Source organism: Filicampus tigris, chromosome 3, assembly GCF_054856515.1.
Source record: "Filicampus tigris isolate MCC_2025a chromosome 3, RoL_Ftig_1.0, whole genome shotgun sequence".
Lineage (NCBI taxonomy): Eukaryota > Metazoa > Chordata > Actinopteri > Syngnathiformes > Syngnathidae > Filicampus > Filicampus tigris.
This window is the reverse complement of record NC_141219.1, coordinates 4,220,903-4,248,422: the sequence shown is the minus strand read 5'-3', so window position 1 is coordinate 4,248,422 and position 27,520 is coordinate 4,220,903. Positions and strand designations below refer to the sequence as shown.

General features: G+C 43.8%; 4 protein-coding genes across 12 annotated transcripts in view; 2 read left to right on the top strand and 2 right to left on the bottom strand.

The window, feature by feature from the left end:
* The window catches only part of LOC147149614 (transcription initiation factor TFIID subunit 4), an 89,233-nt gene extending 78,518 nt beyond the window's left edge, over window positions 1-10,715 (bottom strand). Inside the window, exons 1-5 of one of the 5 annotated variants that reach the window (XM_086025156.1) lie at window positions 10,363-10,641; window positions 9,189-10,257; window positions 7,125-7,297; window positions 3,239-3,415; window positions 1,762-1,911 (exon numbers count right to left, since the gene is read on the bottom strand). In XM_086025156.1, coding sequence (XP_085881282.1) covers window positions 1,762-1,911; window positions 3,239-3,415; window positions 7,125-7,297; window positions 9,189-10,257; window positions 10,363-10,557 — 1,764 coding nt within the window. In that variant the 5' untranslated portion in view covers window positions 10,558-10,641. Of the gene's footprint in view, window positions 1-1,761; window positions 1,912-3,238; window positions 3,416-7,124; window positions 7,298-9,188 lie in introns of all 5 variants that reach the window. The other 4 variants (XM_086025154.1, XM_086025155.1, XM_086025158.1 and 1 more) reach the window with 4 other exon arrangements.
* A 167-nt stretch (window positions 10,716-10,882) lies between these two features.
* On the top strand, window positions 10,883-18,075 carry lsm14ab (LSM14A mRNA processing body assembly factor b). Of its 2 annotated transcripts, none has more exons than XM_086025159.1 (10): window positions 10,883-11,389; window positions 11,769-11,932; window positions 13,320-13,476; window positions 14,159-14,371; window positions 14,467-14,547; window positions 14,871-15,065; window positions 15,167-15,320; window positions 16,555-16,581; window positions 16,664-16,907; window positions 17,048-18,075. In XM_086025159.1, exons 1-10 carry the CDS (start codon window positions 11,266-11,268, stop codon window positions 17,069-17,071), a joined length of 1,383 nt encoding a protein of 460 aa, XP_085881285.1. In that variant the 5' UTR covers window positions 10,883-11,265; the 3' UTR covers window positions 17,072-18,075. The 2 variants fall into 2 exon arrangements, with proteins under 2 accessions (XP_085881285.1, XP_085881286.1); XM_086025160.1 differs by having other exon boundaries at window positions 10,888-11,389; window positions 14,183-14,371.
* A 1,635-nt stretch (window positions 18,076-19,710) lies between these two features.
* Window positions 19,711-21,480, top strand: ss18l2 (ss18, like 2). The gene is made up of 4 exons (XM_086024830.1): window positions 19,711-19,859; window positions 20,022-20,098; window positions 20,556-20,658; window positions 20,735-21,480. The coding sequence occupies exons 1-4, from the start codon at window positions 19,791-19,793 to the stop codon at window positions 20,789-20,791; spliced, it is 306 nt and encodes a 101-aa protein (XP_085880956.1). The 5' UTR covers window positions 19,711-19,790; the 3' UTR covers window positions 20,792-21,480.
* A 5-nt stretch (window positions 21,481-21,485) lies between these two features.
* The window catches only part of garre1 (granule associated Rac and RHOG effector 1), a 31,290-nt gene continuing 25,255 nt past the window's right edge, over window positions 21,486-27,520 (bottom strand). For all 4 annotated transcript variants that reach the window (XM_086024822.1, XM_086024825.1, XM_086024823.1 and 1 more), the window contains exons 10-14: window positions 25,948-26,984; window positions 25,056-25,221; window positions 24,781-24,918; window positions 24,439-24,514; window positions 21,486-23,633 (exon numbers count right to left, since the gene is read on the bottom strand). In XM_086024822.1, coding sequence (XP_085880948.1) covers window positions 23,271-23,633; window positions 24,439-24,514; window positions 24,781-24,918; window positions 25,056-25,221; window positions 25,948-26,984 — 1,780 coding nt within the window. In that variant the 3' untranslated portion in view covers window positions 21,486-23,270. The remainder of the gene's footprint in view (window positions 23,634-24,438; window positions 24,515-24,780; window positions 24,919-25,055; window positions 25,222-25,947; window positions 26,985-27,520) is intronic.

Here is a 27,520-nt window from a genome sequence, read left to right as displayed (position 1 = left end):
GTAATGTTACGCTGTAACTATGCTATGCTATGTCATGCTATGCTATGCTACCCCATATTTTGCTGTTTCCTATGTAGTAATGCTACGCTATGTTATACTATGCTATGCTATATGCTATGCTATGCTGTGCTACACCATGTTTTGCTGTTTCCTGTGTAGTAATGCTATGATATGCTATGCTATGCTATACCATTCTATGCTATGTTATGTCATGCTATGCTATGCTACACCATGTTTTGCTATGTTTCCTATGTAGCAATGTTATGCTGTAACTATGCTATGCTATATCATGCTATGCTATGCTATGCTTCACCATGTTTTGCTATGCTTCCAATGTAGTCATGTTATGCTATGTTATACTACGCTATGTGGTAGTATGTCATGTTTTGCAGTTACGTTATCCAACGTTATGCTCCGTCTTGTTCTATGTTTCTGCTCCGTGTTTTTTGACACGCATCTGTTTGCCATCCCTATGTGGCTGAGTGTGTGTGTGTTTGTGTGTGTGCTAAAATATGTCCTTGGGTCGGCTTTCCTCGTGTGAATGTACGAATGGCAAAATGGCGTGCGTGGGCACGTGTGAGACCCTTTGTGTGCGGCCAGCTGCGAGAGGGGTTCGGGGGGGCTTGTGACACAGCCAGCCTGCTGGCAGCTGTGACAGCACTCACACCAGAGAGACAGAAAGAGGAAAAGAGAAAGCAAGAGAGAGCACTGTAAAAAGTGGGCTTTAAAAAAAAAAGATAAAAAGTAATGAAATGAGGACTATGTTACTTGATTTAAGCAAAATTATCTACTGATACTGATAGCACAAGAAAATACGACTGACAAAGAAACAAAAATTTAAGCAAAATTATTCACCAATAGAAAACAAAATTTTGACAAAAAGAGGAAAACATGAGGAATACTTTTTTAATTAAAGCTAAATTATCTGCTAATAGAATATTAAAATGTAACGGGGGGGGGAAAAAAAATCAAGAAAAAAGTTGAAATGAGGATTATATCAGTTCTTTAGGCCAAATAATCAACAAATATAACAGGGAAAATAAGTAAAATAGCGAGCCTCAAAAACCCGCACCTATGTCTTATAACAGGTGTGATCGTGATCAAACTTTGCCCAGGGGGCCATTTAAGGCCCATTGCAAATGTATTATTGGCCCACCAAGAAAAAGTAAAAATGTTGAAAGAGTGCACTATTTATTTTATTAAAAATACAAATACAACAGAAGTTGAATGGTACAAGGTACCACAGTTTATTATAAATAATTTTTCATGTATTCTTTTATATTAAAATAGTCACATGATTTTCTTTTTCATTTAAAATTGTAAATAATAGCTAAGATTGGCTGTTTTTTCAATTTTTTTGGGGGGGGGGGTCTTTAAATATATTTAACTGTTTAGCATGTGCTGCCCTACAGCACGGTAAATTGATTATAAGCATCTTTCCTAAACCAAAGGAGACGTGGGCCCCCCTACTTCCACTTTTCGGTATGTGACCCTCAGTGGAAATGGTTTGGATGTTCCTGTCTTATAACTTGTGTTTTTATACAATCTACACTTATTGAATGATACTATTACTTATTTCAAGCTACACTTACTCATCAACTAGTAATAAAACTTCAATTGCGAGTTATAATACTTTCCAGGAACAAAATGCTTGAAGCAAATGGAACTCTCTAACACAAAACTAAGGAGATAGAGAACAGGCATATTTTGCCTTGATTTAATAAGAGGAAATCTTGGTTTAATTTCATGACGTGAGAGAACCTGGGACACGACAGGAGCTCCAGGGGCCACGGCGATGCCGGTCGTCGGCGGGGGTTGTGAGGCAGCCTGGGCCGGCGGCGCCTGGGGTGTGGAAACCACGGGGGTCTGCTGCGGCGCCGTCACCGCCACGGCCGGCGCCACGGGGCCCTTCTGCAAAGAGACGAGAGAGTGGAGATAAATCGGACGTGACGCCTGGCTCGCAGCAAGGCCACAGAGAAGAGGAGGCGGGCCCCGCGACACTCCTGTCACATCTGGCGCGCCGACTTCTTGGACATCACTTAACTCTGCCGTTCTCAAAACTGGGGTGCACGAGCTGCAGCTCGGGGGTCCAATATTGATTTGCGTTAAATTATTGGGCTGTATCATTCAAAAAAAAAAATTGTTTTAAGTTCATATTTTTTGGGGGGGGAACCTATCCTCCATTATGAAATATTGAGAAAAACTCACCAATTTTTTTTGTGCTCAGGCCAAAGCATATAAACTCGCATCACCTTTGATACATGATCAAGGGCCACGTTCCGGACCGGGTACGAGCCGCCGAATGGTTGGTGGGAAAAAAAAAAAACTGTGCACATTCAATTCAATGCAACGTGATTAGTCCGCATTCACTACCAAATAATACATTGAGTTATGAACCTCTAATTTATCAGACAAGGAGGAAAACAGTGGAGGGTGATTTGGGAGAGTGATGGTGGCCACCTAGAGGCTGGGGGAGGGCATCACAGCTTTCTTTGGTTGGTTATCCGCCTGACAAGTGAGCCCCGCTTTCAATAGTCTTCTTATCAACATGATCTTAGCAAAACTACACTTTGCCCATATTGCTTCTTGTGAGGGAATAAAATGAGTGTGTACACATAAGGCAGCTCCACAACCACGTGTGAGTGGAGTGAAATCGCAAAAAAAAAAAATAATAATAATAATAATGATGATGATCCTGCCTGTTCATTTACATTGAGTCTTGTGACATTTGTTGCATTTATTTAGCCATTTTTCCTAAAATGTCTTAACTAAAATGTATTTATTCTATCATTATAAAATATATAGTATATAGTAATATGAGTAAACACATATATATATATATATATATATATACATATATATATATATATATAAAACCAATAGATAAAATAAATATAAAATACAATAATTTATTTTATTTATTCAAAATTGCTTAATTGTATTATCATTGCCTTAGTCATCAGAAAATTTATAAATAATAATAATAAAAGATGTTCTTTTATTCATAGAATAAAGCACCCTACATATTTTGTATACATATAGTAGTTTTTTTTCCTCATCTACGAACGGCTGTCCATTTCAAAATCTAATGCGGCGCTTGACTAAATGAGTTTGCCCACCGTGAATTCCATGCTACAAAACCTGAGCCATATTTGGTCCAAATCTGTAAAATGAGGCAAACATTTCTTTTTCTTCTTTTTTTTTTTTTTTTACGTAAAAATATAAAGAGTTTTCTCACTGGGCGTAGTGCGGGACAGGAGGTAACGAAGGAAGGAGTAGAGGAAGAAGAAGAAGAGGAGGAGGAGGAGGAGGAGGTGGTCTGGAGGGCGGGGCTGGAAGGAGCAAGAGAGGGAGATGGTGCCACCTTGGCCGTGGTCAGAGCACACTGCCTGGTGGTCTGAGAGGTTGCTGGAGACTGTCAGAAGCAGGAGGACAGAAAATGGGAGAAAGAAGAGAAATGTCAAGACATCAGCCGTGGATAGATAACAATAAACACGCAACACCATTCGCAAACTCACCTACAGCACTTGGCACCACCCCCACAAATTCCCCAAAAAATATTGGAAAATTTGGGGGGGAAAAAAAGCAGACTATACATACTGAAAAATCTTCGAGTATATTATCTACGGTCGTGATTTATTATGCGGAACCGATCGTCAAATATTGACATTAGAGCCAATCGCCGATTTTGCAAAAAAATGCTAAATATCTGCTCATGCGATCCAGCCGATTAGGTCTGTGCAAAGTCTACTAAAAAACATCATTTAAAAACGGAATTTTGTGATTAATTGTGCTGTCTTTGACTAATATTTAAATTTGTGTGTTGGTGGGAAACATTGAAGTATGACAAACAGGCAAAAAAAAGAAATATACGGAACCACCACTGTATATATGATGATAATGACATGAATTATATCATACATCATATGTAGGGATGTAACGATGAATTGAAAATCCATTAAAAATCGACTTAAATATACATTCAAAAATATGCACCGATGTAAATAAAAAAAATTTAATCGATTAATCGAATAAGCAATTTGAGTTTCACCTAACAAAAGACAGGTTGTCTTTGACCTAGACAATGATATATCTAGGTCATTAGAATATAATAATTTAGAGTAAAGAGTCATTTAGAGTAGCTAAAAAATTCCGTTTCCTCCTAATCATTACAGTTTTTTCCATTCCAGATGCATACCACATTTTCAATGCGTTATGCGCTTGCGCCGAACATCATTGCGTAAAAAAAAAAAAAAAATCGAATCGAGAATCGGGAACTGAAAATCGAATCGAATCGGGGCTGGAGTGAATCGCTCCATCCCAAATCATTCGTATTATATCATTCCCTCACCCAATGAGAATCGATAAGAAATTGGATCGATGAGCCGTAGGCCTATCAATAATGGAATCGGAAATGCTCAACTCTTTTCAATTCCCATCCCAAGTAGGAACACAAACTTTCATAGGCGTTCGTTTGCATAGTACTAGGCAAAAACTTTGAAAACAAAAAAAATAAAATAAAAACCTGAGTTCAGTTCACCGTTTCCTTGGCAACTAGGGGCAGAGGGATTGCTGCCCCTACGCAAAAAGGACCTGGGACGAATGCAATTAGACTTTCCCGGCCGTGTCATATTTGCGCAGCCACTTGTTGCTAAGCAACCCATTAGTGTACTTTGACACGTTAATCCTCCACTCAAGTCTCTACTCTATATTCCATCCAACAGAGGCATACATGAATCTACCGAATGTGCACACAAATAGGGACTGTGAACACGTAGGATGGTAAGGCAGGAGGCAGTTTTTTTTTGTTTTTGTTTTTTTTTTTCCCCACCGCGAAAAGTTTAGCAGGATCCAAAAGAGCCCGCGGGAAGTTCGCATGAGTGGGGTTGGTGTTGGCGGTGGGGGGGGGAGGCGATTGTTGGGGGGCCACAGGGCGCATCTCACCGCCAGCGACGCCACCCTGTCGCCGCGTCTCGCTCCTTCTACCTCACCGTTGAGCCTTTTAAAATAATCAAGCAGCCGGCTGATGAATGATTGAGGAGGTTACGGAAGGAAGGATGGAAGGAAGGAAGGAAGGAAGGAAGATTGCGACGCCTTGCTCTTCTCCCCTTCAGCGTTGCGGGAAGACTGACAGGCCCGACAGCTCTGGGAATAAACACCATACCCTTTTATTCACACACACACACACACACACACACACCCCACCTCCACCCCCGCCCGGCCCCGCTCACGCTTTTCCTGACAACAAGGCGGCCCCCGCTCATTTGTCAGCGATGTGGCAACGTGCGAGGGGAAGGAGGAGGATAAATAACAATCATTATTTATCATTTTGAAGAATTTGATTCTTAATCAATGATTTATCTCTTATTTTTCTTTTCAAACAGTTGCATTAATTGAGAATGTACTACTTTGTAAAAATGATTTAAGTACGATTGAATGATTGAAGTAAATCTTATCATCCCTACCTAACTAATCGATTTAACAATACGTTTATCAGGACTTGGTATCGTGTAGCTAAATAAGCAATGTAAAAAGAAAAAGAAGAATTTTATTTGCACTGCCACAGTGTCACTGAGGTATGAATTTAGCATTATATTACAATTAAAGAATAAAAGAATAATGGTATGATATAGAATATACAATAATATGATTACTATCGTCTACAGCACACCTTTGTGAGGCTAAGTGGTACAGTGAATGCATGGATGGGTGATTGTTTAAATTCAAAATTACATTTTGGTCGTTTGGTCGTGGTCATGTAGCTAAATTACATAATAAGGTACATCATTGCAATTATTATCACCATTATTATTGTAAATATCCATACATGTTAATGTTATATTATCTATTAGGGTATTTACAGTACACCCCTTCAGTCACAGTGGAATAGTTCCAAACGTGAGGTGAAGACGGTAAAATACTGCCCTCCAGTGTCGATCGCGTGTGCTTACAGTTATTACAGGTAGATTAATTTTTTTTTTTTTTTTTTTTTTAAATACTGTCTGCATGACCTGATACTCGAATATTATTGAAGTGATGTTTCGTCATTGTTTATTTTGGGGGATCTTTTTTTTTTTTTTTTTTTTTTTAAACATTAATGAATGGGTAACACGTATCAATGACCCGAATAAGACATTCAGAAACTTGGCCACCAAATGATTGATTGTAAAATGAACCTATAAGAGTTACAACCTTATAAAAAACATCCACTATGAAACTTTATGTTATGTCTTGCTTATTCTGAGTTTAGTGAGGCTAAACGAGGTCAACATAGCTATACTTAATACTTGTGAGTTCATAGTAATACATGCGCAGTACGTAAGCATGTTGCCAATATAAACGGTCTTCTTTTCAATGAGTGATGTCTCCACAGGTGATAAGCAAAACAATCAATTATTCAGTGGCTCGCCCAAGAAGGTCCCCTGTGATATTAATCCACTTTTTAATCACAGCCTAATCTACACATAAAATAATATTAATGAGTACTAATTTGCTATAATTATATCCCAATTAGAGGGCGGAAGAGTGTTGCGCGCAGAGTAATGAACTGGCAGACACATGTCGGATAGCGGAAGGATGTTTGCCCATAGGAATGCAATTCATCTGTTCGCGGGTCTTACTCTGGCCATCGGGAAAAACGTGTTTTAACTGGACAGAGGAAATGTTCTGAAATGTAAAGAAAAAAAAAAAAAGTAAAAGCAAAAATCAAGATTTTAAAAAAAATGCTTTTCCGTGCACTTGTCTTAACTGTCATTCAAGTGCCCCAAAAAGGCCATGAAAAGTCAAAAACGGGTGTTTTGAAATGAACAGCAGTTAGCTTCTTTTTACACAGCTGAAAATGCTGACATAGGAATTCTGCTCGGTGAGCAACGGAAGGATTGACTCCACAGGTGTGTTTTGCGGAAAGGTGACACAGATTGCCAAGTGGACAACACGTGAGAGAAATTTGTCGGCGATTGTGCTTTTTCTTTGGCTTTTTGTCTTGATTCCCCCCCCGCATGTTGCCTGAAATTGTAACAGAATCGTAACAGATGATTTTGCCTTCTTGTACTTCCTTTGAAAAACATTTTAGAATGTCCAATGGAATACATTTTGCGATGGTGGTAAAGTTTGGCCCACGTTACCTGCGGAGTGCTGACTCTGAAGGGCGCCCCCGTGGTGGGCGTGGCGGGTCGCGGAGAGATGTTATTCTGGGCCTGACCCTGCGCCTGCGCCTGAGCCTGTGCCTGAGCTTGAGCCAAAGCCTGCTGAGGAACCAACACCAGCTGGCCCAACTCGGTCCGTACCAGCACCATGCCTGAGGAAGCGGGAGGATATTAATTAGAGAAAATTGTGGGGGGGGGGCAAAGACATGCTGCAGGGGGCCTAGATGGTCAGGGGTGGGGGGCAGGGGCGGACGTTGGGGGGCTGACCAGCAGTCAGTCAGCACTCGCAACCAGAGCCGATCTCATTTTTCAACTGAAGGAATCCAAAAAATTCCGTCGCCCATGTGAAATTATCGACATATTGTGTGCTGTGCTAAACATCTTTTTCAAATTGGATTCATGGATAAATGGACAAAAGAATCCATTTTTAAAAGAATAGTTAGTTTAGGGTTTGTTTCAAATCAATTACAATTACAACCCTATCCCCATCCCTAACCCTAACCGGACAACCGTCTGAACAAATTCACATCATTTGCCATGACGTCATCAAGTCAGAAGCTGAGCTGCACTGTGTTTGCTTTCGGTACAGACAGGTGGCAAGAACGCGAGGGAGTTAAAATGCTGTCTTTACTTAAAGGAGACGTCAAGTCAAATATTTTCTTTACAATGTATTCCATGCACGTTTTTATCCATCGTAAAGTATAAGTGCTACAAAGTTTGTGTGCACTGAGGCTGTTTTCGGTGAAATTTGACGCATGCCTACTAATATGGACTTGACTCAACACAGTGGGTGTTAAATCCAGTAGAATTGTGGTACTGCGAAATCCAATGAGAAGAAGCGAAACGCACGCGGGTGGGAGAAAGGAACCGCTCATAAAATGGAACCGACGGGACGGAGTGTGAAGAGGACCAATCAGAGGCCAACTTCAGCGGTTATTCGTCACCCGCAAGCAGTCGAGAAATGAGACGGATACGATGGCGAAAGTCAGAGATAATGTCCATTATACGGTATAATGATAATGCCGGGAGAAAGCGACAAAAGGATTTTTGGGGAAATAATGTGGAATGGTCATTCGTGGGAAGAATACGACGACTTGGAAGTGAAGCAACATCAACAGAACGTACATGCCGAGATGTTGTCTACGGTAAATTTGTTGTCATTGCTAACGTTGTTGTAGCATCAAACTGTGGAGACCTGAAAATAATTGCATGCATATTACGCTGTGTTAAATTACAGCAGTTTGACACCATTAGCATTGGATGTGTTGACAATGTTAGCTTCCCAAGACCTTTTTTTAATTTATTTAGTGGAAAACTAATTTTTAAGTTTGAAAATAGCATCATCTTTCATTGAAAGTTTAACAATGACACAGTTGTGTTCAATGTGTGTCTAGCGTGTTAAACGACAGTTACAAATACAGTAGGTAGGTTATACTTTCTTTCGGAAAATAGTCGACTAAAATTGCCCTTTATTTTTGTCGTCAACTAAAAACGGACTGAAACTTAAATACAATCAGATGACTAATTTGTGACTAAAACTTTAATCAATTTTAGACAAAAGACTATAACTACATTAAAATATGTGGTCAAAATTAACACTGCAGTGAAAGAGTGAAACGGCATAAGAATGATGCTACAGTGCGCACTAAACAAAAGGAATACAAGTCACACAGGGGTCAAAGGGTGCCTGCACCTGCAATGTAGCGAATCAAAATAGAATTTCCCTTTTGTCTGAGATGTTCATTGAAGCGTAATCATCCATTTCATGACACAGAAAGGCCATTAGTACATTTTGAAAAGATTCCTACTTCCTAATTTGAAATACAGTACACCAATATTGTGAGAAGATTCTGCATACGGGTCAGAACTGACCAGGAAAACGTGTGTGTGGAAAATGAACAGTACGTAAGGTAGTGTAATGAAGTATTTGTACTTGGTTCATTCCCACCATGACAAAAATGCAGTTTCTATCGGCCATTTTGGGACATGGTGGAAGGGGGGGGGGGGGGGGCGTGTCAAGCAACTGGATGCGGAGAGCCTTACCAGACGGGATGGTGAACCCAGGCGGCAGCTGGATGGTGGTCTGCTGCTGGGGCGGTCTTACAATGAGCTGGGGTGCAACGATCCTCTGAGGTGCGGCCAAACCGGGTCGGGTCGGCGTGAGCGTGGTTGGCGAGGCGGCAGCCGGGGTGGCTGGGGCAGCGGGGATGGCGGGGGCGGCGGTGGTGGGCCGGACCGTGCTGATAGTGCTGGTCACTGATGTGGTCTGACCACCGACGCAGCTTGTTGTCACTGTGGCGGCTGCTATGGTGGTGGTGGTGGTGGTTGTAGTAGCGGTTGTGGTTAAAGGTTGCGTGACTGTGGTGGTGCTGGCGGAGGGCGTTGTCGTCACGGCAACGGAGGAAACAGTGTTTATGACAGAGCTCGTGGTGACACTTTTGGACTGACATTCGCTGGGAGCCCCTGCAGGGTCCGACGTGGTTTTAGTGTGGTTCTCCTGTGCAGGTGGTGAGGTGGAGGAGGAAGATGAGGGCGAGGTAACAGGGGGCGTCTGAGCACCTTGCTGGGTCAACGCCGACACGCTGGTCCCGTTCTGGGCTATGCTGGCCACGATGTGACTGGGGAGTCTGTGCAAGGCGATGGTGGGGGTGCCCCGGTCCAGGGCGATGGCCGACTGACCCGCAGGTAGGCTGGCGTTGGCGAGGGTGAACGTCGACGTATTGATGGCTGAGGTGCTCGCCGGCCGGGGGTCCGCGGGGCTGTCGTAGGCGTCGTCGCCCCCCGCGGCGGGGCTGCTGCCGCTGCTGTTCCTCCGGGTGGTCACGACGGCACCGTTCAAACTCTTAATCCGAGCCGAGGCGCTCCGTCGCGGGCTGGCGAGGCGCCGTTTCGAAGCGTCCGCGTGAGGCTCACCTGAGTCCGGGGAAGCCTTCGTGGGGCGGCCGGAGGTGGCGGCGGTGCTGATGCTGCTGGCCGGCGGGGAAGTTGACACGCCGGACGCGGACAGTGTTGTGATGGATGCTCCATGTGATTGCGAGCCGCTGTTACTGGCGGCGGCTGCTGCTGCTGCTGCTGCTGCTGCAGGGGTCTCACCGGGGGAAAGGGTGCTGTCCTGGGAAGGAGATGTGACAGTTTTTTCCGTGGAGTTTAAATCCTGGCGCATGTCGGGTTTATTACGGCGCCCTTGTTGTTGTGGATCTAGTGTTGTGGAGCCCACCGGAGCTGGTAGCGTTTTCCCCAAGTGATGGTTAGCGGGGGCAACTGAGCCAGCGCCTCGGCTCTCGTCGGTTTTGCCCGCCGAGTTGCTCTGGCCGGCCAACTGAGACTCCAGAGAGCCCACCAAGTCGCTCACAGCCTTCTCATCCACCTCGGAGAAGAGCATATCTTCCAGGGGGTCGGAGGCGCCCGCCATCTCTGATCTCCGATTGCTGTCTTTTTCTTTTTGCTGTGCGCATGCGTGTTACTAGGCATTGTGGGAATTAATCTGACGTCATTAGACGTATTTCAGGAGAGAGGCGAAATGCTCGTATTCCTTGTTCCTTTTCAGTTATTAAATTATTAATACGGTCGAACGATGTACATAATCACGAACGGGATGTTTTTACGCGCCAATAGATTTTTTTTTAATATTCGAGAAAACATCTTACCAAATAAATGTTATATTTCGTGCATTTGCGAGCAGACAATATGGGGCAGGGCGAAGGGATCCCGCGGAATCTCGCGATAAAGCAAAAATGAGAACATCTTGAATCTCGCCCGCTTATTTCTTCCTTTCTCCTCTTCGTGATATTCATAAAATACAACCAAAGTCGTCATTAATGTGTGGGAATTAATTACGATGCAAAGAAAAAAAGGGAAGAAGCTGTGGGTGTAACTTTGGAAAGCCACGCCAGCCTCTCCTCCCACAATCCTTTGCGGTGGTTGAAAATAACCAACACGGCCATGTCGTGTCGTAGAAATCAATTTGGCCACGGACAAGAGAAACTCACTTCCTAACTTACTTTCTCCGGCTGGATTGTCTCGAAATTGCGGTCTTAAGCTTTGTCATTTTTGACGCCTCACTTGAGAGAGAAACATTTAAAAGGCAAACGCGTGCGTTAGTGATTGAAAGGGGGTCAAAATGAGCGGAGGAGGAACGCCGTATATCGGTAGCAAAATTAGCCTCATCTCCAAGGCCGAGATTCGCTATGAAGGAATTTTGTACACAATAGACACTGAAAACTCCACCGTAGCTCTCGCCAAAGGTAAGCCCGGTCACCAAACGGTTGATTTTACTTTCTGAAAGTCACCTAAACAACCTGTTTTTGGCGACATTCGTGCGCAATGATGACAGCGTTTTTCTCGCAGTTAGCCAGCTAGCTCACTAGCTAACGTGTGCTCTTTGTTTACGTTGTGTTGGCGCTAGCTTGTGTGCTCCAAGTCCAAAATTAGTAACTTCAACTTTCCAGACAGATTGCATGTAGCATCTGGGTTCTCTTGAACAACCTTGCGAGGAATTCGACTTAAATCAGTGTAGGCCCTATAAGTATTAACTGGATATTCTTACAGTATTTCGGTTCTTTATGATGTCATTTTTCTGCCATACAATTACTCCAAATTGCATGACCATGCTTCTCCAAACAGTTCGCTCTTTTGGAACTGAGGACAGGCCCACCGAAAGGCCCGTTCCGCCCCGGGATGAGGTGTTTGAGTACATCATCTTCAGGGGCAGCGACATTAAGGACCTGACCGTATGCGAGCCTCCTAAGGCTACCAGCAGCCTGCCTCAAGACCCGGCCATCGTTCAGGTGAACCATTTGCACAGCATCCATCGATCCATTCATGGTGAAAACAGGTGGTAGCAATCAAGCTGACGACTGCGGACTTAGTTAACAACACTCTTGCAAATAGCTTCCACACTTTCTCTGTCAAAAATCTCCTCACTTGGCCATCTTGTACGTGTAACTGAGTGCCGAGTATCACGGCATGACCGATCAATCGGTCTGGCGATTTTCAAAGAGTTTTGCAGCTCAAGCGCTGGTATATTCTAATTTTCTCTTGAAACAGTAAATGTTTTTCAGCGTCGGAGTCACTCAAAATGATGAAAAATGAATGAACAATGACTATCCAATCCCAAATGACACCACCAACATTTACAACAATAATGGCAGATTACCGTGCTACATTTGTGCTGCAGGAACTCCTGAGCATGAGAGATTGCTTTTACAGCAAAATATTTTGCTTCTTACTGTCGGCAGCAAGTAGATGATGGAGAACAGTACAGTCGAACCCCACATACTTGCTGTTCAGCACCACCGGGTTCGCGTATGTGCAGTTTTTTTTATTTATTTTTTTTAACTTTTGTTCAATACCTTTCGGGGGGTTCCCCCAAACTTTAAAAACGAATAAGAAAAACATTGGCTCCCGTTTCAGTTTTCTCTCTCTCTGCACATCATATATTTAAAATGCAACTCATAACAAAACATGTCAAGGATATGTTTTGACATCAGAAGACGTTGAGTTTTACTGGCGTCACACCGCGCAAACTATCATCTCGCACCTGCTCACTTTTTAGCCACATTCTAGTCTCCCAAGTGAAACGACTGAGACTGTGAATTTTGCAGGGTCACTATTTACAAGACCACAGCTTGATTCTTTCGGCATTTTTTTCCCACGATGCCAATTTTTCACATCACGCCCAGTCGCGTTTCCGCCGGCGTTTGCCTTTCGTCCGTGCCTCTCTCTCTTCGTGATTGCTTGCAAACTTTCCTGTTTCCGGTTTTGCTCGAGCACATTGGTCGTTGGCTGTCACGTCGCCGCAAAGACCGAAAGACTTGTGATAGCAAACGCGAGGAAAAGACTGATCTAAAACAGCTCAGATGACTGAAGTGACTCCTTGGTTCCAAAAGAAACTCTTAATGGAAGCATGATCATTCCGATCACACTTGTTGCCATTTTGAGCACGAGTTGGACCGATACATGACACCGTAAAGCGTGGGAGAGCTTCAGGTGGTGGTTGCTACCTTGACTATGGCAACCGACACTCAAAATGTGTCCCGATGCACCTGAGGTTGAACGAGAAAGTGTACGACAAGCGCCTAGCCGGCGGCCGCTTGAAAGCTTCTCCATTCAATAAGCCGTGTGAATTACTGTTGAAGAGCTTTCTTTACCAATCTTTGCAACTTGCCGTTGCAGTCGTCCCTCGGCTCGAGTAGCAGGAGCGGCGCGGCGGGACCGTCGGCGTCCTTCCAGTCCGCCGGCGCGTACACGCCCTTCAGCAGGGCCCCGATGCAAACCTATGGACAGTTTGGCGGCGCGCCCATGGGCGCTCCGCAGTTTGGCGCCCCCGGAGGTAAGATGATGAGTGACGTTCAAACGTTCAATTGTGCGAGTGCACCAAACAGGTGCTGTCGGGGAAATGTAAAAACAATGAGTGCAATAAGTGGCGTCATAGGGGGGGGGGAAAAAAAAATAAGAGTAAAATCAATCTTCTCAATTCAAAACGACACAAGGTGGAACCTCGGGTTTAACGGACCCAGCACCGACGGACTCCAGATGGAACGGGCAGAAAATAAATGTCCAGTCAGCTCAATACTGTCAGCCGTTGTCGCAGTTATAACATTGACGAGAGCAGGGGGCTATTAGTCCGTTGAACCGAGGTTCCCCTTTACTCACCTTTTGAAATCACAATATTTTTGTATGCCATTCTGTTAGTCATCTTATTGCTACTTAAGTCATATCGTATTGAGCACCATTAATCAATTACTAAAATAATCATTAGCTGTAGCGCTAACATATATTGTAATCTTTTTTTTTTTTTTTTTTTTTCTTCTTCAAACAATAATTAGCCAAGTTCAGAAGAAAATGTTTTGATGTGGCACAAGCAGGCAGACTTGGCTTCGTGCTGCACTTCCTGTCTTTCGCTTGACTGTCTATATTTATAGCCCAGAAGTGTACCTCATCCAAATATTTACGGTAATTGTGACTTCTGCATTCATGGCGGACACAAAACACATCAGACTGACCTTTTTAAGGACGCAATGTCGTCGCTTGCACAGGGCGTAGCAGTCCTCAGTCGGACCCACTCGCAAAGAGCTCCGCCCTGGATCAGGCCACGCAGGCCCCCTCCTCGGCCGCCCTGGCGCCGCCCGTCGGACAAAGGAGTCAGGCGGCGGCCCCGGCGCCTCGACTCGTCGGAGCCTCCGTTGGCAACCAGAAGCCGCCGGACCTCCTGGAGCAGAGAAAGGGTGAGCACCGAGCTCGCCGTACTACAATTGAACCTCAGTCCTTGGACCTTGTCCCCGGTGTGTGTGAAAGTCTTGTTTTTGTCTGTGCGCTTTAGCTCCCGAAGTGCCCAAAGTGGCTCACGGGGATCATGAGCAGACAGCGGTCGAAAACCGGGACCCCAACAGGCGTCAAGGAGGTGTGTCGTTTGCAGCTTTGTTTCGCGGGAAAGTCCCTCTTAAAGTCCGTGTCGTCGGCTCCACCTCGACAACTGCCAGTTAGGGGCGCGACTTCCCGCTCGCGCCCGCGTAGTGCTTGCGACTCCCTAATGTACCCTCGTTATGGTCATGACTTGCCATGCAACATTGCAAAGTCAAAGATGGCGGGAGTGCGCACGACAGCCAATTAGAGTCGACCTTTGCCCGTTCCGCTTGCGTTTGTAATTCGCGGAAGTCGACGTAAACCGCGCCCCCGAAAGACATGGCAAGTGCGTCTATTGAAGCGCGCGTGTTTCGTCGGCAGGTCAGTGCTACCTGTCGGCGGGCGCCCAGCCGGTGCGGCGCGGTCGCGGGCGGGGCAGCCGCAGCCGGGGCAAAGTCAACGTGCGCCGGGATGGAATGATGAAGTTCGAGGAGGACTTTGACTTTGAGACGGCCAACGCTCAGTTCCACAAGGACGACATCGACAAGGAGCTGCAGACCAAACTCAAGCTCAAAGGTGACGCGGGGCCTCGCTCAAAACAAACACGCTCTTGGTTATCGGTTAACATTGTGCTGTAACTTTTTTTTTTTTTTTTTTCTTCCCCCCTTAATCCGCAGATGACAAGGTGGAAAAGACGCCGAATGGCGAAGAAGCCGACCCCGAACATCCGGGAGCGGAGGCGCCGGTCGAGGAAGAGGAGGCGGCGATACCGCCCTGTTACTACGACAAGACCAAGTCCTTCTTTGACAACCTGTCCTGCAACGACTCCAAGTACTTACTGCAACACTACTATCGGAAGCCGGCTTTACTCGGAGACATGTAGTCCTACCACAAAAGATACGAATGACCTCAATCGGACGAAAAATGCAGAATCCGAGCGTCATGTAAACGGTTCAATCGGAATAGCCAGGCTGCGTCCGGTCTGCGCTTGCTATCTTGACGCAAACGCGTAGTGACTTGGGCTGCTCGATTACGGGGGGGAATATTAATCACGATCATTTTGGTAATAATTGAAATCACGATTATTCAAACGATCATTTATTTTTTGGGTACAAAACAAGAAAATGTTTAAACGTTAAAAAAAATATAAAGACAATATTTCTAAAATCAGTTATTAAAAAAATGTAAAAAGTACAAATGTATTCATTCAAATATGATGTCCTTGTGTAAAAAAAAAAAAAAAAAAGTACGTTGGATATAAATGATTAATCGTTTTTTTACGATTGTCAATTTGTAATCGTGGCGTGTAGTAATTGTAATTGAATTTCGATTAATTGCACAGCCCTGTTAGTGACATTGTTGCATTTAAAATGGCAGCGTCTGCGACTCAAGAACTTGTTTCAAAGTACTGCTAACTTGATTTTATCTAGTTGCGGCTGTAGTAAAAGTGTTGAAACAATTGCCAATACTGTGCTAAATAGATGAATGAGCTCCATCTTGATTTAAAAAAAAAAAAAAAAAAACTGTGATGTTTACATCGATCTCCGCGTGTCACACGGCTGATCTGGTTAACGGGAAACTGAAACTGCGGATCGGAATAGATGGCGTCACATGTAAACAGGTGACCAGAGGTCTTCATTGGCAATGATTTCAATCAGAATGACAAAAAAAAGTCTCCATGTAAACCCGGCTAGTGTGAGAATAAAATGTAACCTTTATGGTCTTTTGTTTATTTTTTTATTTTTTATTAGATCAACCATATTTCCTATGGGAAATAATGGTAATAGAAACAAAACATTTTGTAACTCTACAGGCAACCTTAAACCATTGATAGTAATTACTGGATATATATATATATATATTTACCAGAATTAGTAATATGACCAGAAACATTCAGATTTTTACAATTAATTCAATCAGAAGCGTTATTTGCAAAAACAGTCACCAAGAATAATTTTTTTCTATATAATATAATTTATAAAGTCATTGTCCCAAATTCACGACTTTCGGGCTTCGATTCTATTTTCCTAACGCTCATACAATGCTCTTCTTTTGTTTGCCTTAGTAAAGCACACGATGGAGGATTCCCAAGGTAAGCGTCGCGTTTTAGTCGCGCTTTAGCCGCCGCTTCGGTATTGCTGATGCTGCTCGCTCGCCGGTTTTGCTCGCGGCAGGGAGCGGAGGTCGACCTGGGCGGAGGAGCGGCGGATGAACGCCGAGACGTTCGGCATCCCGCTGAGGCACCATCGCGGCCGGGGGGGCTACCGCGGCAGCAGAGGCTACATGGCGCCCCGCGGCGGGCGGGGGCGGCCGTCCGGCCGGGGCTCCTTCGGCCCGCCTCGAGGGGCGCCGCCCGGCTTCCGAGGCGGCTTCAGGGGCGGCAGGGGAGGCCGCGAGTTCTCCGACTTTGAATATACGGTGACTCTCTCCTTACTTTGTTTCGGTCGCTCATACGTGCTATCGATAAACTAATACACAAACAAATGAATGAAGGTAGAATTGCTGTATTGGGTTCTATAAATGAGGTGGCATGATTCCGTTGTCTTTGTCCGTTTCAGAAGGACAACAAGGTGGCGGCGTAGTCCCGCCCACTTGGACGACGACCAATTGTAGCTCTTTCGAAACGTGTTCTTGGGTCCCGACATTTGCCAGGAAGGAAGAAGACGCAGCAGCTTGTCATCCATTTTCTTTTTCTTCATCTTCTTCCATTTTTGAGTTACGAGTGGTGTAAATAAGTGGAGTCGGTCAGCACACCGATAGGTAGCTTTATTTTTTTTTTTCCCTCCTCCTTCTTCTTCTTCTAATTTCATTTTGTTTCGTTTTACTACCATGGTGAACGTGACATTGTTTCGAGACAGCCTGAAGGAAACCAAATTTTGAGCGCATGACGAAATGCGTGTGGAGAAAGTCCACTGTTAACTGCTTTTTTTTCTTCTTCTTCTTCTTCTTCCAAGAGCGCTTTCAGTAGTTAGCCAAAAAGTTTGCATTCTTCTCCTCAGTTTGCCACTTTCACTCACTCAGAATGACTTCTCCCAATATTTTTCTGTGAAGCTTTTTGTTGAGTTTTCTCTCCAACAAAAATGGACAGCAACTGGATATGTGACATGAATGATTTAGTATTTGCATTATTTTGGCTCCACTTTGTATTTAGGGAGTGCCTTCGATGTGGGTCGGTTCGGGATTTTTCTACAGCTCTCCCTTTAATGTTGACGCTTTCTGGCAGTTGTATCGATTTAAACAAAACACAAAGCACTAGGAGGTGGTGAACTTGTTGCAAATGGTGAAATAATAAATGGAAATTAAATAAATGGCAGATAAACCGTTATGTACAAGTTAATGTTGCACACGTGGGCCCGCCGACACTGCATGATGAGCGATCCGTCGATTTTTAAACCGGCCCGAGGCGGCCGGGAGAATTATCCATATGAGCATCATCTGCAACTGTTTAGTTTTCGTAAGTTTGTTACTTCTTCCGAGCTTCTGGAACATTTGGAAAACCAAGGAATTGTTTTTCTCCTTGAGAGCATCAGAAAAAAAATGAGTTTTTACAATTTAAAGAAAAAATAAAGAGTTCAAAAGAGTATAACATACATGTCCCTTGTTTTTTCTTTTAGTTGAGGTTAAATGACCTCGAATGACTTGTTCCGATTAGAGATTGTGTGGATAATCCAGTGAAATGTTAGCATTTTCCCTCCTTGGCGATCAAAGTGCGGTCACGATTCTTGTGTGTGGTAATGAATGCGGAGTTCGCCAAACGTACAGCAACGGTGATCTCAAATTAAATACCGTATGGTGCAGCTCTAACAATAAATTGCTCTCCCATGACTATTTGTTGCCAACAATTTTAAATACTGATTTTTTTGGGGGGTCAATTTGTTATTACAGCCCTACTGCAGTTAAAATGTAATCGCCCTCATAATTTGACATTTTTTAGTTTCCCTACTTGAATGTTTAAGATCAAACACTTGCCTGACAAAATGAATTGGGAGGAGAAAATCATTGCTGGACAAAAAAAAAAAAACTGCTTGTCCTTACTTACAAAAAAAAAAACATTGGTACGATTTCCAAGATTTTTGGTGAATATTTATATTCTATGGAGTGGTGAGACGAAGCTTTAACATTTTGGATGTGACGCGTTACATCTGGCGTAAATAACACAGCATTTCAGAAGAGACGAAAAAAAAAAAACATCATACCAGCAATCAAACGTTGTAGCGTGATTGTCTGGGGCTGCTTCACACTTCACGGCCTGGATGACTTGCTGTGATGAATTCTGCTCTTTAACCAGGAAAATCCTGAGGGGGGAATGTTCAACCATCAGTTTGTGGCCTCGTTTTGCAAGCATGAGCACACATACATCGAGACTAAGAGTTGTAATTTTGCAAGAAAAAAAAAACCTTTGGAGGTTTATGATAAAAGTGTAATATATTTTACATGAATAAAGACATAATCTTACAGGTAAAACTTTGATTTTACGAGTTGTGATTTTAGAAGAACAAAGTCGTAATATGTTTTTTTTATTTTTTATTTTTTTACCAATTTACTATATATTATTACTATTTAAAGTTGTACGATACAACATGGGGCGTGTAATTTACAATATTAAAATTGTAGTACAGTATTGTTGAAAATAAGTGATTTTTCCCTATAATAACCATGGATACGCATAAAGAGGACTGTTTATTACCATTACAGTATAACTGTATATTGTGATAAAAATAAAATCACTCGTTACTCGTAAAGCAACAGCCATCAAGTTGTGAACGATTTTATTTTTATGAACGATTTCTGTCGTCATCCAGAATGACGTACACTTATAAACCCGTCTGGTACCACCGTCGCTGTACGACAGATGGCGCTGTAAGCTCTTCTAAACAGAAGTTTGGTCTTTTTTAAAAAAAAATCTTTTATTCATATACATTCTCGAACAGGAAAACATCTAGCATTCTTCAGAAAACATTGTCTTGATACATTCGAAACAGAAAAAGGAAATTTGCAAAGCTTTTTCAAAAATGTATTTTACAAAAATTTGCTTTACGTGTTTAAAAACATAAGATAAAGTAAAACAAAATTTGAAGGTAACAATCATTGAGGCTCTTAATATTCAAACAAATTATATTGTTTTGCAGTTCCCATCAAACCTTTTATCCTTTCACTGCTTTCTACCATTAAGATTAAAGATTGGATATATGATTAACTCATTTTGGAACCGGAAGTTTGGTTATAGCTGCTGACGAAACGAAAACGCGTAGGAAGTGACGAAGACAAGCGAAGATTAGAGTTCTTCGATGGAGATGTAAAATGTCGATCGTATTTGTGCCAGAGAAACTTCGCGGTAGTGCTAAAATCAACCAGGACACTATACAGAGGGTAAATTGTAACATTAAAAAGACGAACGTAACTCAACATATTATTGTTTTCGCCCCCGTACAATAACGCGTTTTGCTAACTTTAGTCGCGTCACAGCTAGCTATCGCTGATAACAATTTAGCCACCATTTGACTATTTTGCATTTTGTTGTTTTCCCCCTAGCTACTGGACGAAAACGACCAGTTAATACGATGCATTGTCGAGTACATGCAGAAGGGACGAGCCGTGGAGTGCGTCAAGTAAGTATTTTGTTGTGAATAAGGTTGGATTCGGAAAATTACAGGATTTATTCCGTCATTTGAAGAACGCAACATTACGATAAAACGTCATCAGAATAAAGTCTTAGTAAGGTAAGGTTGAACTGTTAAGAGGGGAAAACGTTACCAAAATACCCCCCATTCATTAATATGACACTTTTGTTTTGTTTTTAAATGTAACTCACGGTAAGTATTCTCTCTCTCGGGGCTCTTTGATCACGAAAATCAATCTCAACACACCTGTGACGATTGCCTTAAACCGGTGAGAGCCCAATTGAAGGAAATTCGGCAGCGGAAGTTCCACATTAAGCAGACCACCATTTTCAAGCAGGACGGGAAAGAAACTAAAATTGTATTGTAGCGGTTATTGACTTGAAGCATTATGACTGTCATTTGCTTCAACTGCGCCGAAAAATCTTTTGAATGTTTGCGTCCGCAGATATCAGCAATTCCTGCACCGTAACATCATGTACCTGGCAACCCTGGCTGACGCCAGCCCGCCGGACAACGTGCCTTCATCCTCCTCGTTTTCTTCGTCAACCGTACGGAAAGTTTTGAAGCAGCAGTTTCAGTTCCTTACCTGCTTTTCTACCCTTACCTTGTTCTTTTCTGTTGCAGTGCGACCAAAGCTCAGCCTCCGTGCAGCCGAGCGCCAACACCAATGAAGGAAGTTGATCCTGACCATACCTCATTATTTATGTCATGTCACAACATTCTGCCTCATGGATTTATTTTTGCACGTCATATGAAGGAGTGTCTGGGTCACACTGAAAACGATCATTTACTTGCAATGGTATGAAAAAAAGCTGTCATTTTACAAAAATAAAGTCATAATTGAGGAAAAATGTCATTTGCAAGGGACAGATGTTGCTTTACCAGAGTGAGACAATGAGAGATGAGAAATAAGGCAATAATCGTCATCATATTGGCAGCAAAGATTTTGCAGCTCTCGCACTTGTGTCATGTTCCAGGGGAAAATGTTTGTGCAAATAAAATCATTATAAAGGTCATACTATTACAATTGCTGAGGAAAATTACTTTGGAAGATTGACATTCATGCTTTAAAATTAAGATTGTGTTGACTTACATTTTTTTTTTAGGAAAACAAAGACTTAACATTATGGTCACAAAAAACAATCTTAAGAATAACTCCCCCCCACCCCCCCCGCCAATAAAAAAATGATCATTTCTCCCCCTCCCCAAAAAAATATTTTCCCTTTCCTACATCCTTGTAAATTTACAGTATTATTCTTGTAAGATGGACATATGTTGATGTTCATGGAAATACAAAACTTGCTAATTTCTTCCCTTTGGTGTCACTTTGTAACATGGACATTCAAGAAGAATAAAGACAGCAGAAACAATGAACTTGTTTTTTTTTTTCTTTTTTTATTATTTCTCAGTTTTTGCATTGCTGGTAGATTTCTAGTCGCCAGCTGAAAAGAACACGAAGCAACATATAAGCCAAGCAGCCCCGCCCCCTTTTGATGACATGTTATCATTTTGCCATTATCATTTTGGTTTTACCTTGCCACCAGCATAGTTCAACCTTTTTGACACAGCGAGGGGGAAAATAGTAACAATAAGCTAACAGTTACAAGTCTGTCTTAAGAAAAAAAAAAAAAGGCTTTTAGGGGAGTGAATAGATCCCCCCCCCCAAAAAAAGAAAAAAACAGAACCTCTATGTTGATTGTGCAAAGCACATTTAACTATAAAAAGATAGATATATTTATATGTATGTACAGCAAAACTGTAAACATTTTGAAGTGTGTTAGTTTTTTCTGGTGTCGTTTCATAAATACAGGCAACATTGGCATCTGCAAACATCACAAAAATGATAACATTCTGGGCTTTTGCCGTAAAAACCAAATAAACTTTTTTTTTTTCCTTAGCATATTTGGTAAAGATGGAAAACTTGTGTGTGCTTTTTTTCACATAAATCGGGAAAGTGGAAAATAGCCTTTAACTACAATTATTAATACTGTTGCGAAAATATAACGAGGAGTCGCGGCGTCAAATTTTTGCGGGGGGGGCCAAGCGAATGCACCGCCGTTCCGTCTCCTGCTTTGGTTGGGAACAAGTGCTATATCATCAGCAAAATGGCACATTTCATATCATATATCATATCTGTGTGTCTCGGATGAGGAAAAATAAATCATAAACAAAAAAGTAGTGTATTTGCGTGTTAACTGTGCTGAGCCTGCTCAAAGCCTCTTTAAAAATGTAGGAAAAATGAAAATTCATGTTCCATGTACACGCTAGCTGTACATTTGGCAGATACAGCTCGCTGTACACACACTAAGTTGTTTTTGTTTTGTTTTTCAAGCAGTCTCCAGCTCTTGCCTGAAAGGAGGAGGGGGGGGGGTGCCACCCGCTCTCCGTAGGGCAGAGAAATGACCACTTTGTAAAAATATTAATAGTAGTAGTAGTGAGTAACTTAAGTAGTTAGGACAGAGGGGAGAAATTTTCAAAATAGGTCTCTTTGTGATATACGTAAGAGTACCAGGGCCGCGCCGAAAATGGAAAATCAATTATTTGAATTGCGACCAAAGAGTCGTAGCGTTACACCACGCAGTTGTCAAGTTACGTGCAAAGGCGGGATTTTAGGAGTGAAACCGTTACGGTACGAACAAAAAAGTCAACGTTAAGTGCAAAAGAAATTTGCAAAGTTGCGTGAAAAAGTTGGGACTGTTATGATAATAAAGTCGTATAGTAATGAGGGAAAAAAAAAAAAAAAACTTAAATTGAAGAGGGGAAAAAGTGGTGTTATGTCATAAAAATAAAAGTCGCAAGCAAAATGTCGTGACATGAGAAAAACGTTAAAATTACGAGCAAAAAAAAGTTGTCAACACAAAAAGTAATTAGCAAAAAACATCAACGTGACAAGTTCCGACTTCAAACTTTTTTTTCCTCGTACAGCTCTGACTTCATTTTTTTTAAAGGTTTGACTTTTTGCCCCATAAAGTTCATATAGTTGGGCTTAATTGTTTTCATTCGGCCTTAATGGTGCTCGTCAGCTGCTTTTCCTTTCAGCGCGGCCCTGATAGCGCTTGGAGAAAAGTCGCGTGTGTGGAAGTACGTTGAGAAGATGGGAGGAGATCAAGCCAGTGTGTTTACCGTTAGCATGTAGCATGTAGCATGTATACCGGCCGGCTCAGTACTGGTGCAGGAAGGAGGGCCTGTGCTCGTGTTTCAAAGGGAACGACTTGAAGGCCTTGAGGCCTTTCAGTTGCTGCTGCTGCTGCTGCTGCTGCTGCTGCTGCTGCTGCTGCTGCTGCTGGCCGAAGGGGAACGGCGAGGAGATGGCGGCGGCCGAAGGCGAGCAGTCGCCGCCGCCAGCCGCCGACCACACGGGCGACTGCAGCATCTGAAGGGAGTCGCTCCACTGCGACGAAGAGGGCGGCGCAAGATTCATCTGGTGGTACAAGGAAGAGCTGGGATTGCTCACGCCGCCGCCGCCGCCGTGAGCCGAGTGCTGCCAGGGCGCTTTGGGAGGCCACGTTTTCGTTTTGCTGTCCTGAGGAAGACGGCACAAAAAGATTTCGGGTTCGGGTGGGGTTGACCTCAAAGTTAATGTTTCCGCCATACACAAAGGTAACAAGGGTCGGTGGAACCAGGACAAAACGTCCGCAATGATATCTAAATAATGAAAATAAAGTTGTAATATTACAGGTGAAAAGTTGCAATATTACAAGGAAAAAAAAAAAAAGGTTGTATTGGTGTTTCTATTACATTCTAATCTTACAATATTACAAGAAAATGTTTAGTTGAAAGTTTTTTGGGGGTTTTTAACATGCAAAAAAAAAAAAAAAGAATATTGCAAGAATAAAATTGCAATAAGAAAAAAAGATGTAATAACACATTGGAAAAAGGTTGTATTGTTATGAAGACATTTTTGGGGAGATTTATTTTCAAATATTACTATATATAATAAGGCATTTTGATTTTGGGGATAATTGGGATATGAGAACAAAGTTGAAATACCCACAAGAACAAAATGTAACGTGACAAGGAAGAAAATCATAACATTTACAGAATAAAGTTGCCGTGCCTTCTTTTTTTTTCATCATTAACAAGCTACAGCAACAAGGGAGAAAAAGTTCTACGACAACAAATGTCCTAATATCAAGAGACTGAAATTATTATAAAAAAATTAATTGAAAAAAAGTTGTAATATTAAGAGAACATTTTCATGTTACGGGAAAAGATTCACATTGCAAGAAGTAGTAGTTTTTTCAAGAAGAAAAATCCCCCCAAAAAAACAGGAATACAGAATGTACTTTATGTCCGACGCCCCCTTGTGGCGCGCAGATGATTCTTACCTGGTTGTCGTCGACGATGTGATGGAGGGGCGGCGAGGGCAGCGTGCACGCTTCCGGCTCTCCGCAGCTGTGTTTTCTGCGCACACATTTCAGTGGCGTCAACAACAAAACTGCCGGTCAACTACAAATAAATGACGAGTACTACCGCCGATCTCACGAGTTTTCCCTTTGCGGTAGCCATTTTGGGGTCATTTGTTGATGATGTCGTTTGGTTGCGAACACATTTCTACCGCGTATACCACAGAGCAGGCAGGGACGGTTCACATTTTTGTGCTCGGAAGCCAAACTGAAACGAGATTGTCGCCCGCCCTTGCTCTCTTCTCCCCTCAACGCGTCATTTACCTTCTTTGCTTGACCGCCGCCACGAGGTCGGGTCCAGAGAACATGGAGAAGAGGCTGTCGCCGTTGGCGGAGGACGCCTCGTCGCTGGAGCTGGCCGAGTCGCCCTGATTGGCCGACCAGCTGCTGTTGACCGCCTCGCTGACAACGCAAGCAAACAAACAAACGCGGGCGGGTCTTTGGCAGACTCTTTTGAGACTTTTAACTTATTTGCACAAGGGAGAGGGGAACGGGGTGGAAAATTTCCGTCCGGTAGCATTGCGCAAGGTGCAACTTACCCCTCGCTGTAGTACTCGGGGTGCGTCCACGTCCTGTGCTGCTCGTCGGGCATGGGCCAGTTGCTGCGAGGGTTGCTGAGGCGACGCGGGTGCTGCACCTGACGCTTCTGCTGCATGGCCTGGCTCACACCGGCCACGTAGCGGGCGAACTCCGGGTCGGAGCCAACTGTGAAAAAAATAGAAAGAAAAAAAAAAAAAAAAGCTTTTAAAATAATTTCGCACGGGACTGTTGATGGCGGCGTACGAGCAGAAAGCAAAATGGAAAAAAAAAAAATACAGATGCCAACAAATGATTCTATTTTTTGTTTTTGCAACCCCCCCCCCCAAAAAAAAAAACAAAATAACAATGACAACATTCTTTAAGGTTTACCACGAGGGGGGAAAAAATCTCAGGAAAAAAAAAAGGGGAAAAATCTAAAATATGATCAAATACTGGGGGGGGGTGGATCCGCCAAAATGTAAATCCGCGGGTGCCAACCTGCGAATATGCAAGGGTCGCTGTCCTGTAAAAAACACTTATGTCCATTTTTTTCCCCCGAATTTTCTTATTTTTACGTGAATGGAGTTTCTGCGTTAGAGACATCGCATTAACGTGAAAATTAAAAATTGGATTTATGAATTGATATAATTGATTCATTATTAAATAAAAAATTCCACAGGACAGCGAGGATATACATCTTGCATTGCCTTTAGTCGTGCGTGGACGTATGCGCGCAACAGTGTCTTTGTGGTAAATGATGACAAGTTGTCCTCTTCAGTCAACATTTCATATCAACGTTCACACAAGAGCGCCGAACGGGGCTCCCATGAAGCAATCTCTCACCGGTGCAGAAAGCGTTTGCAACGCAGTGATATGACGAAGAACGTTAACGACGGAGGCGGCGGATGTTACCTGCGGGGTCAAAGGGCAGCGCGTCCCCCAGGACGCCGAAGACGCCGTCGCTCTGCTCCCTGTTGGGCCACGTGTTGTTGCGCGGCCCCTGCGGCTTCTGGCCCAGCACCTCCGACATGACGCTGTCCATGTACGTGCTGACCAGGCCCAGGCTGTACAGGTCCGAGCTCAGGTCCGGCAGCCCCGGGGAGCCGCCCCACTGGCCGATGGGACCCAGGGGCGACAACCCCCCAGGCGGAGCTTGCTGGCCGGACGTTCCCAGCCACTTGCCGGACGCCCTCTGCTGCGGGGGGGGAAGCTGAGGGGGCGGCGGCTGCTGCGGCTGCGGCTGCTGCTGGCCGATGGGCTGCAGGAGGTGCTGGAAGTACTGCAGGGCCTGGGAGGGGGGCTGCGGGGGCCCGGGCGGGGGCGGAGGCGCTTGTTGTTGTTGTTGTTGTTGTTGTTGTTGTTGCGATGGCGGCGGCGGCGGCTGAGCTTGAGGCTGCGACAAAGTCTGAGCCACGTGCGAAATAACCGGGGAGGTGGGCGAGGGTCCGGCGGGGGGTTTGAGCTCGGTGGGGTTGGCGGACGCCACAGAGTTTCTCCTCTTGACCAGCGGGGAGGCCTGCTGGGATTTGCCCATGTTGAAGCCTGAGAGAAAGTCGATGACGTCCTGCATCTCCTGGTCGGTGGGGAGGTTCATGCCCTGCTCGTCGCACGCCAGGCCGTTGGCCAGCGGGTTGTGGGGGCCCGCTTCGGGGCCGGCGGACGCGGCCCCCATCTGCAGCAGGCTGTGCAGGCGGCCCAAGCTCTTGGCTTTGTCCTCGGAGCCCGTCAGCATGCTACGGGACGGCGTGCCGGGGATGGAGTAGCTGCCGCCGGCGCCGGCGGAGGAGCTGGACGACACCTTCTTGGTGAACTTGGACGTCAGCTTGGAGATGGTTTTGGGGAGGCCGCTCGAGGCCTTGGAGTTGGGGCCCGGCGGCAAATCGGCGTGGCCGCCAAAGTCCGGGCTCTCCCGCTGCAGCTGAATCTGGATCGTCGGCAAGGATTGCTCCCTTTGGACGGCAGAAAGACAAGTCGAGCGTCGTCTCTGTTTAGGGGCTTGATGATATTAAAAAATGTGTATGTGTCCCTCAACGTATTTTGGACGCCGGTTTCAAAAATGCTTTTACGTTCTCTTCCAGCACATCAGGTTTGAGATATTTTCATTTTTGTTTTTAGGTTTGACTTTTAAAAAAAAAAAAAAAAAAAAAAAAAAGCAATACGGATTGTACCATGCGTTGTAATTTACAGGGACAATGTGTAGAATGTTTTGATTTTTCAACAATCATTCATTTTAAAAAGCCACAATTCATTTCAACAATATGCCCCCAAAAAACCATGCTATAATTATAGGTGAAGTAATCTCCAATTATATTTTGCGCCTCCCCTACAGGAGGCTGCCATGTTTTCGCTGCCATCTTTGTGCTACGGACGCTCGAAGGAGACAAACTTAGTGATCATAATTCCAAAGCATGATGGCTACTGCATGTGTATCAAAAGCAACGTACTTATTTCATGACTTGAAGGAATACTATGTGTCGTTTGTGAT

What these genes read in the sequence shown, in the direction of transcription:
- lsm14ab (XM_086025159.1), top strand. Translation starts at nt 11,266, where the DNA reads ATGAGCGGAGGAGGAACGCCGTATATCGGTAGCAAAATTAGCCTCATC. An exon ending in GACCAAACTCAAGCTCAAAG is followed by an intron (nt 15,066 to 15,166) that starts GTGACGCGGGGC and finishes CTTAATCCGCAG; the next exon opens with ATGACAAGGTGGAAAAGACG. An exon ending in CTGTCCTGCAACGACTCCAA is followed by an intron (nt 15,321 to 16,554) that starts GTACTTACTGCA and finishes TGTTTGCCTTAG; the next exon opens with TAAAGCACACGATGGAGGAT.
- ss18l2 (XM_086024830.1), top strand. Translation starts at nt 19,791, where the DNA reads ATGTCGATCGTATTTGTGCCAGAGAAACTTCGCGGTAGTGCTAAAATC. An exon ending in ACCAGGACACTATACAGAGG is followed by an intron (nt 19,860 to 20,021) that starts GTAAATTGTAAC and finishes TTTTCCCCCTAG; the next exon opens with CTACTGGACGAAAACGACCA. An exon ending in CGAGCCGTGGAGTGCGTCAA is followed by an intron (nt 20,099 to 20,555) that starts GTAAGTATTTTG and finishes TTGCGTCCGCAG; the next exon opens with ATATCAGCAATTCCTGCACC.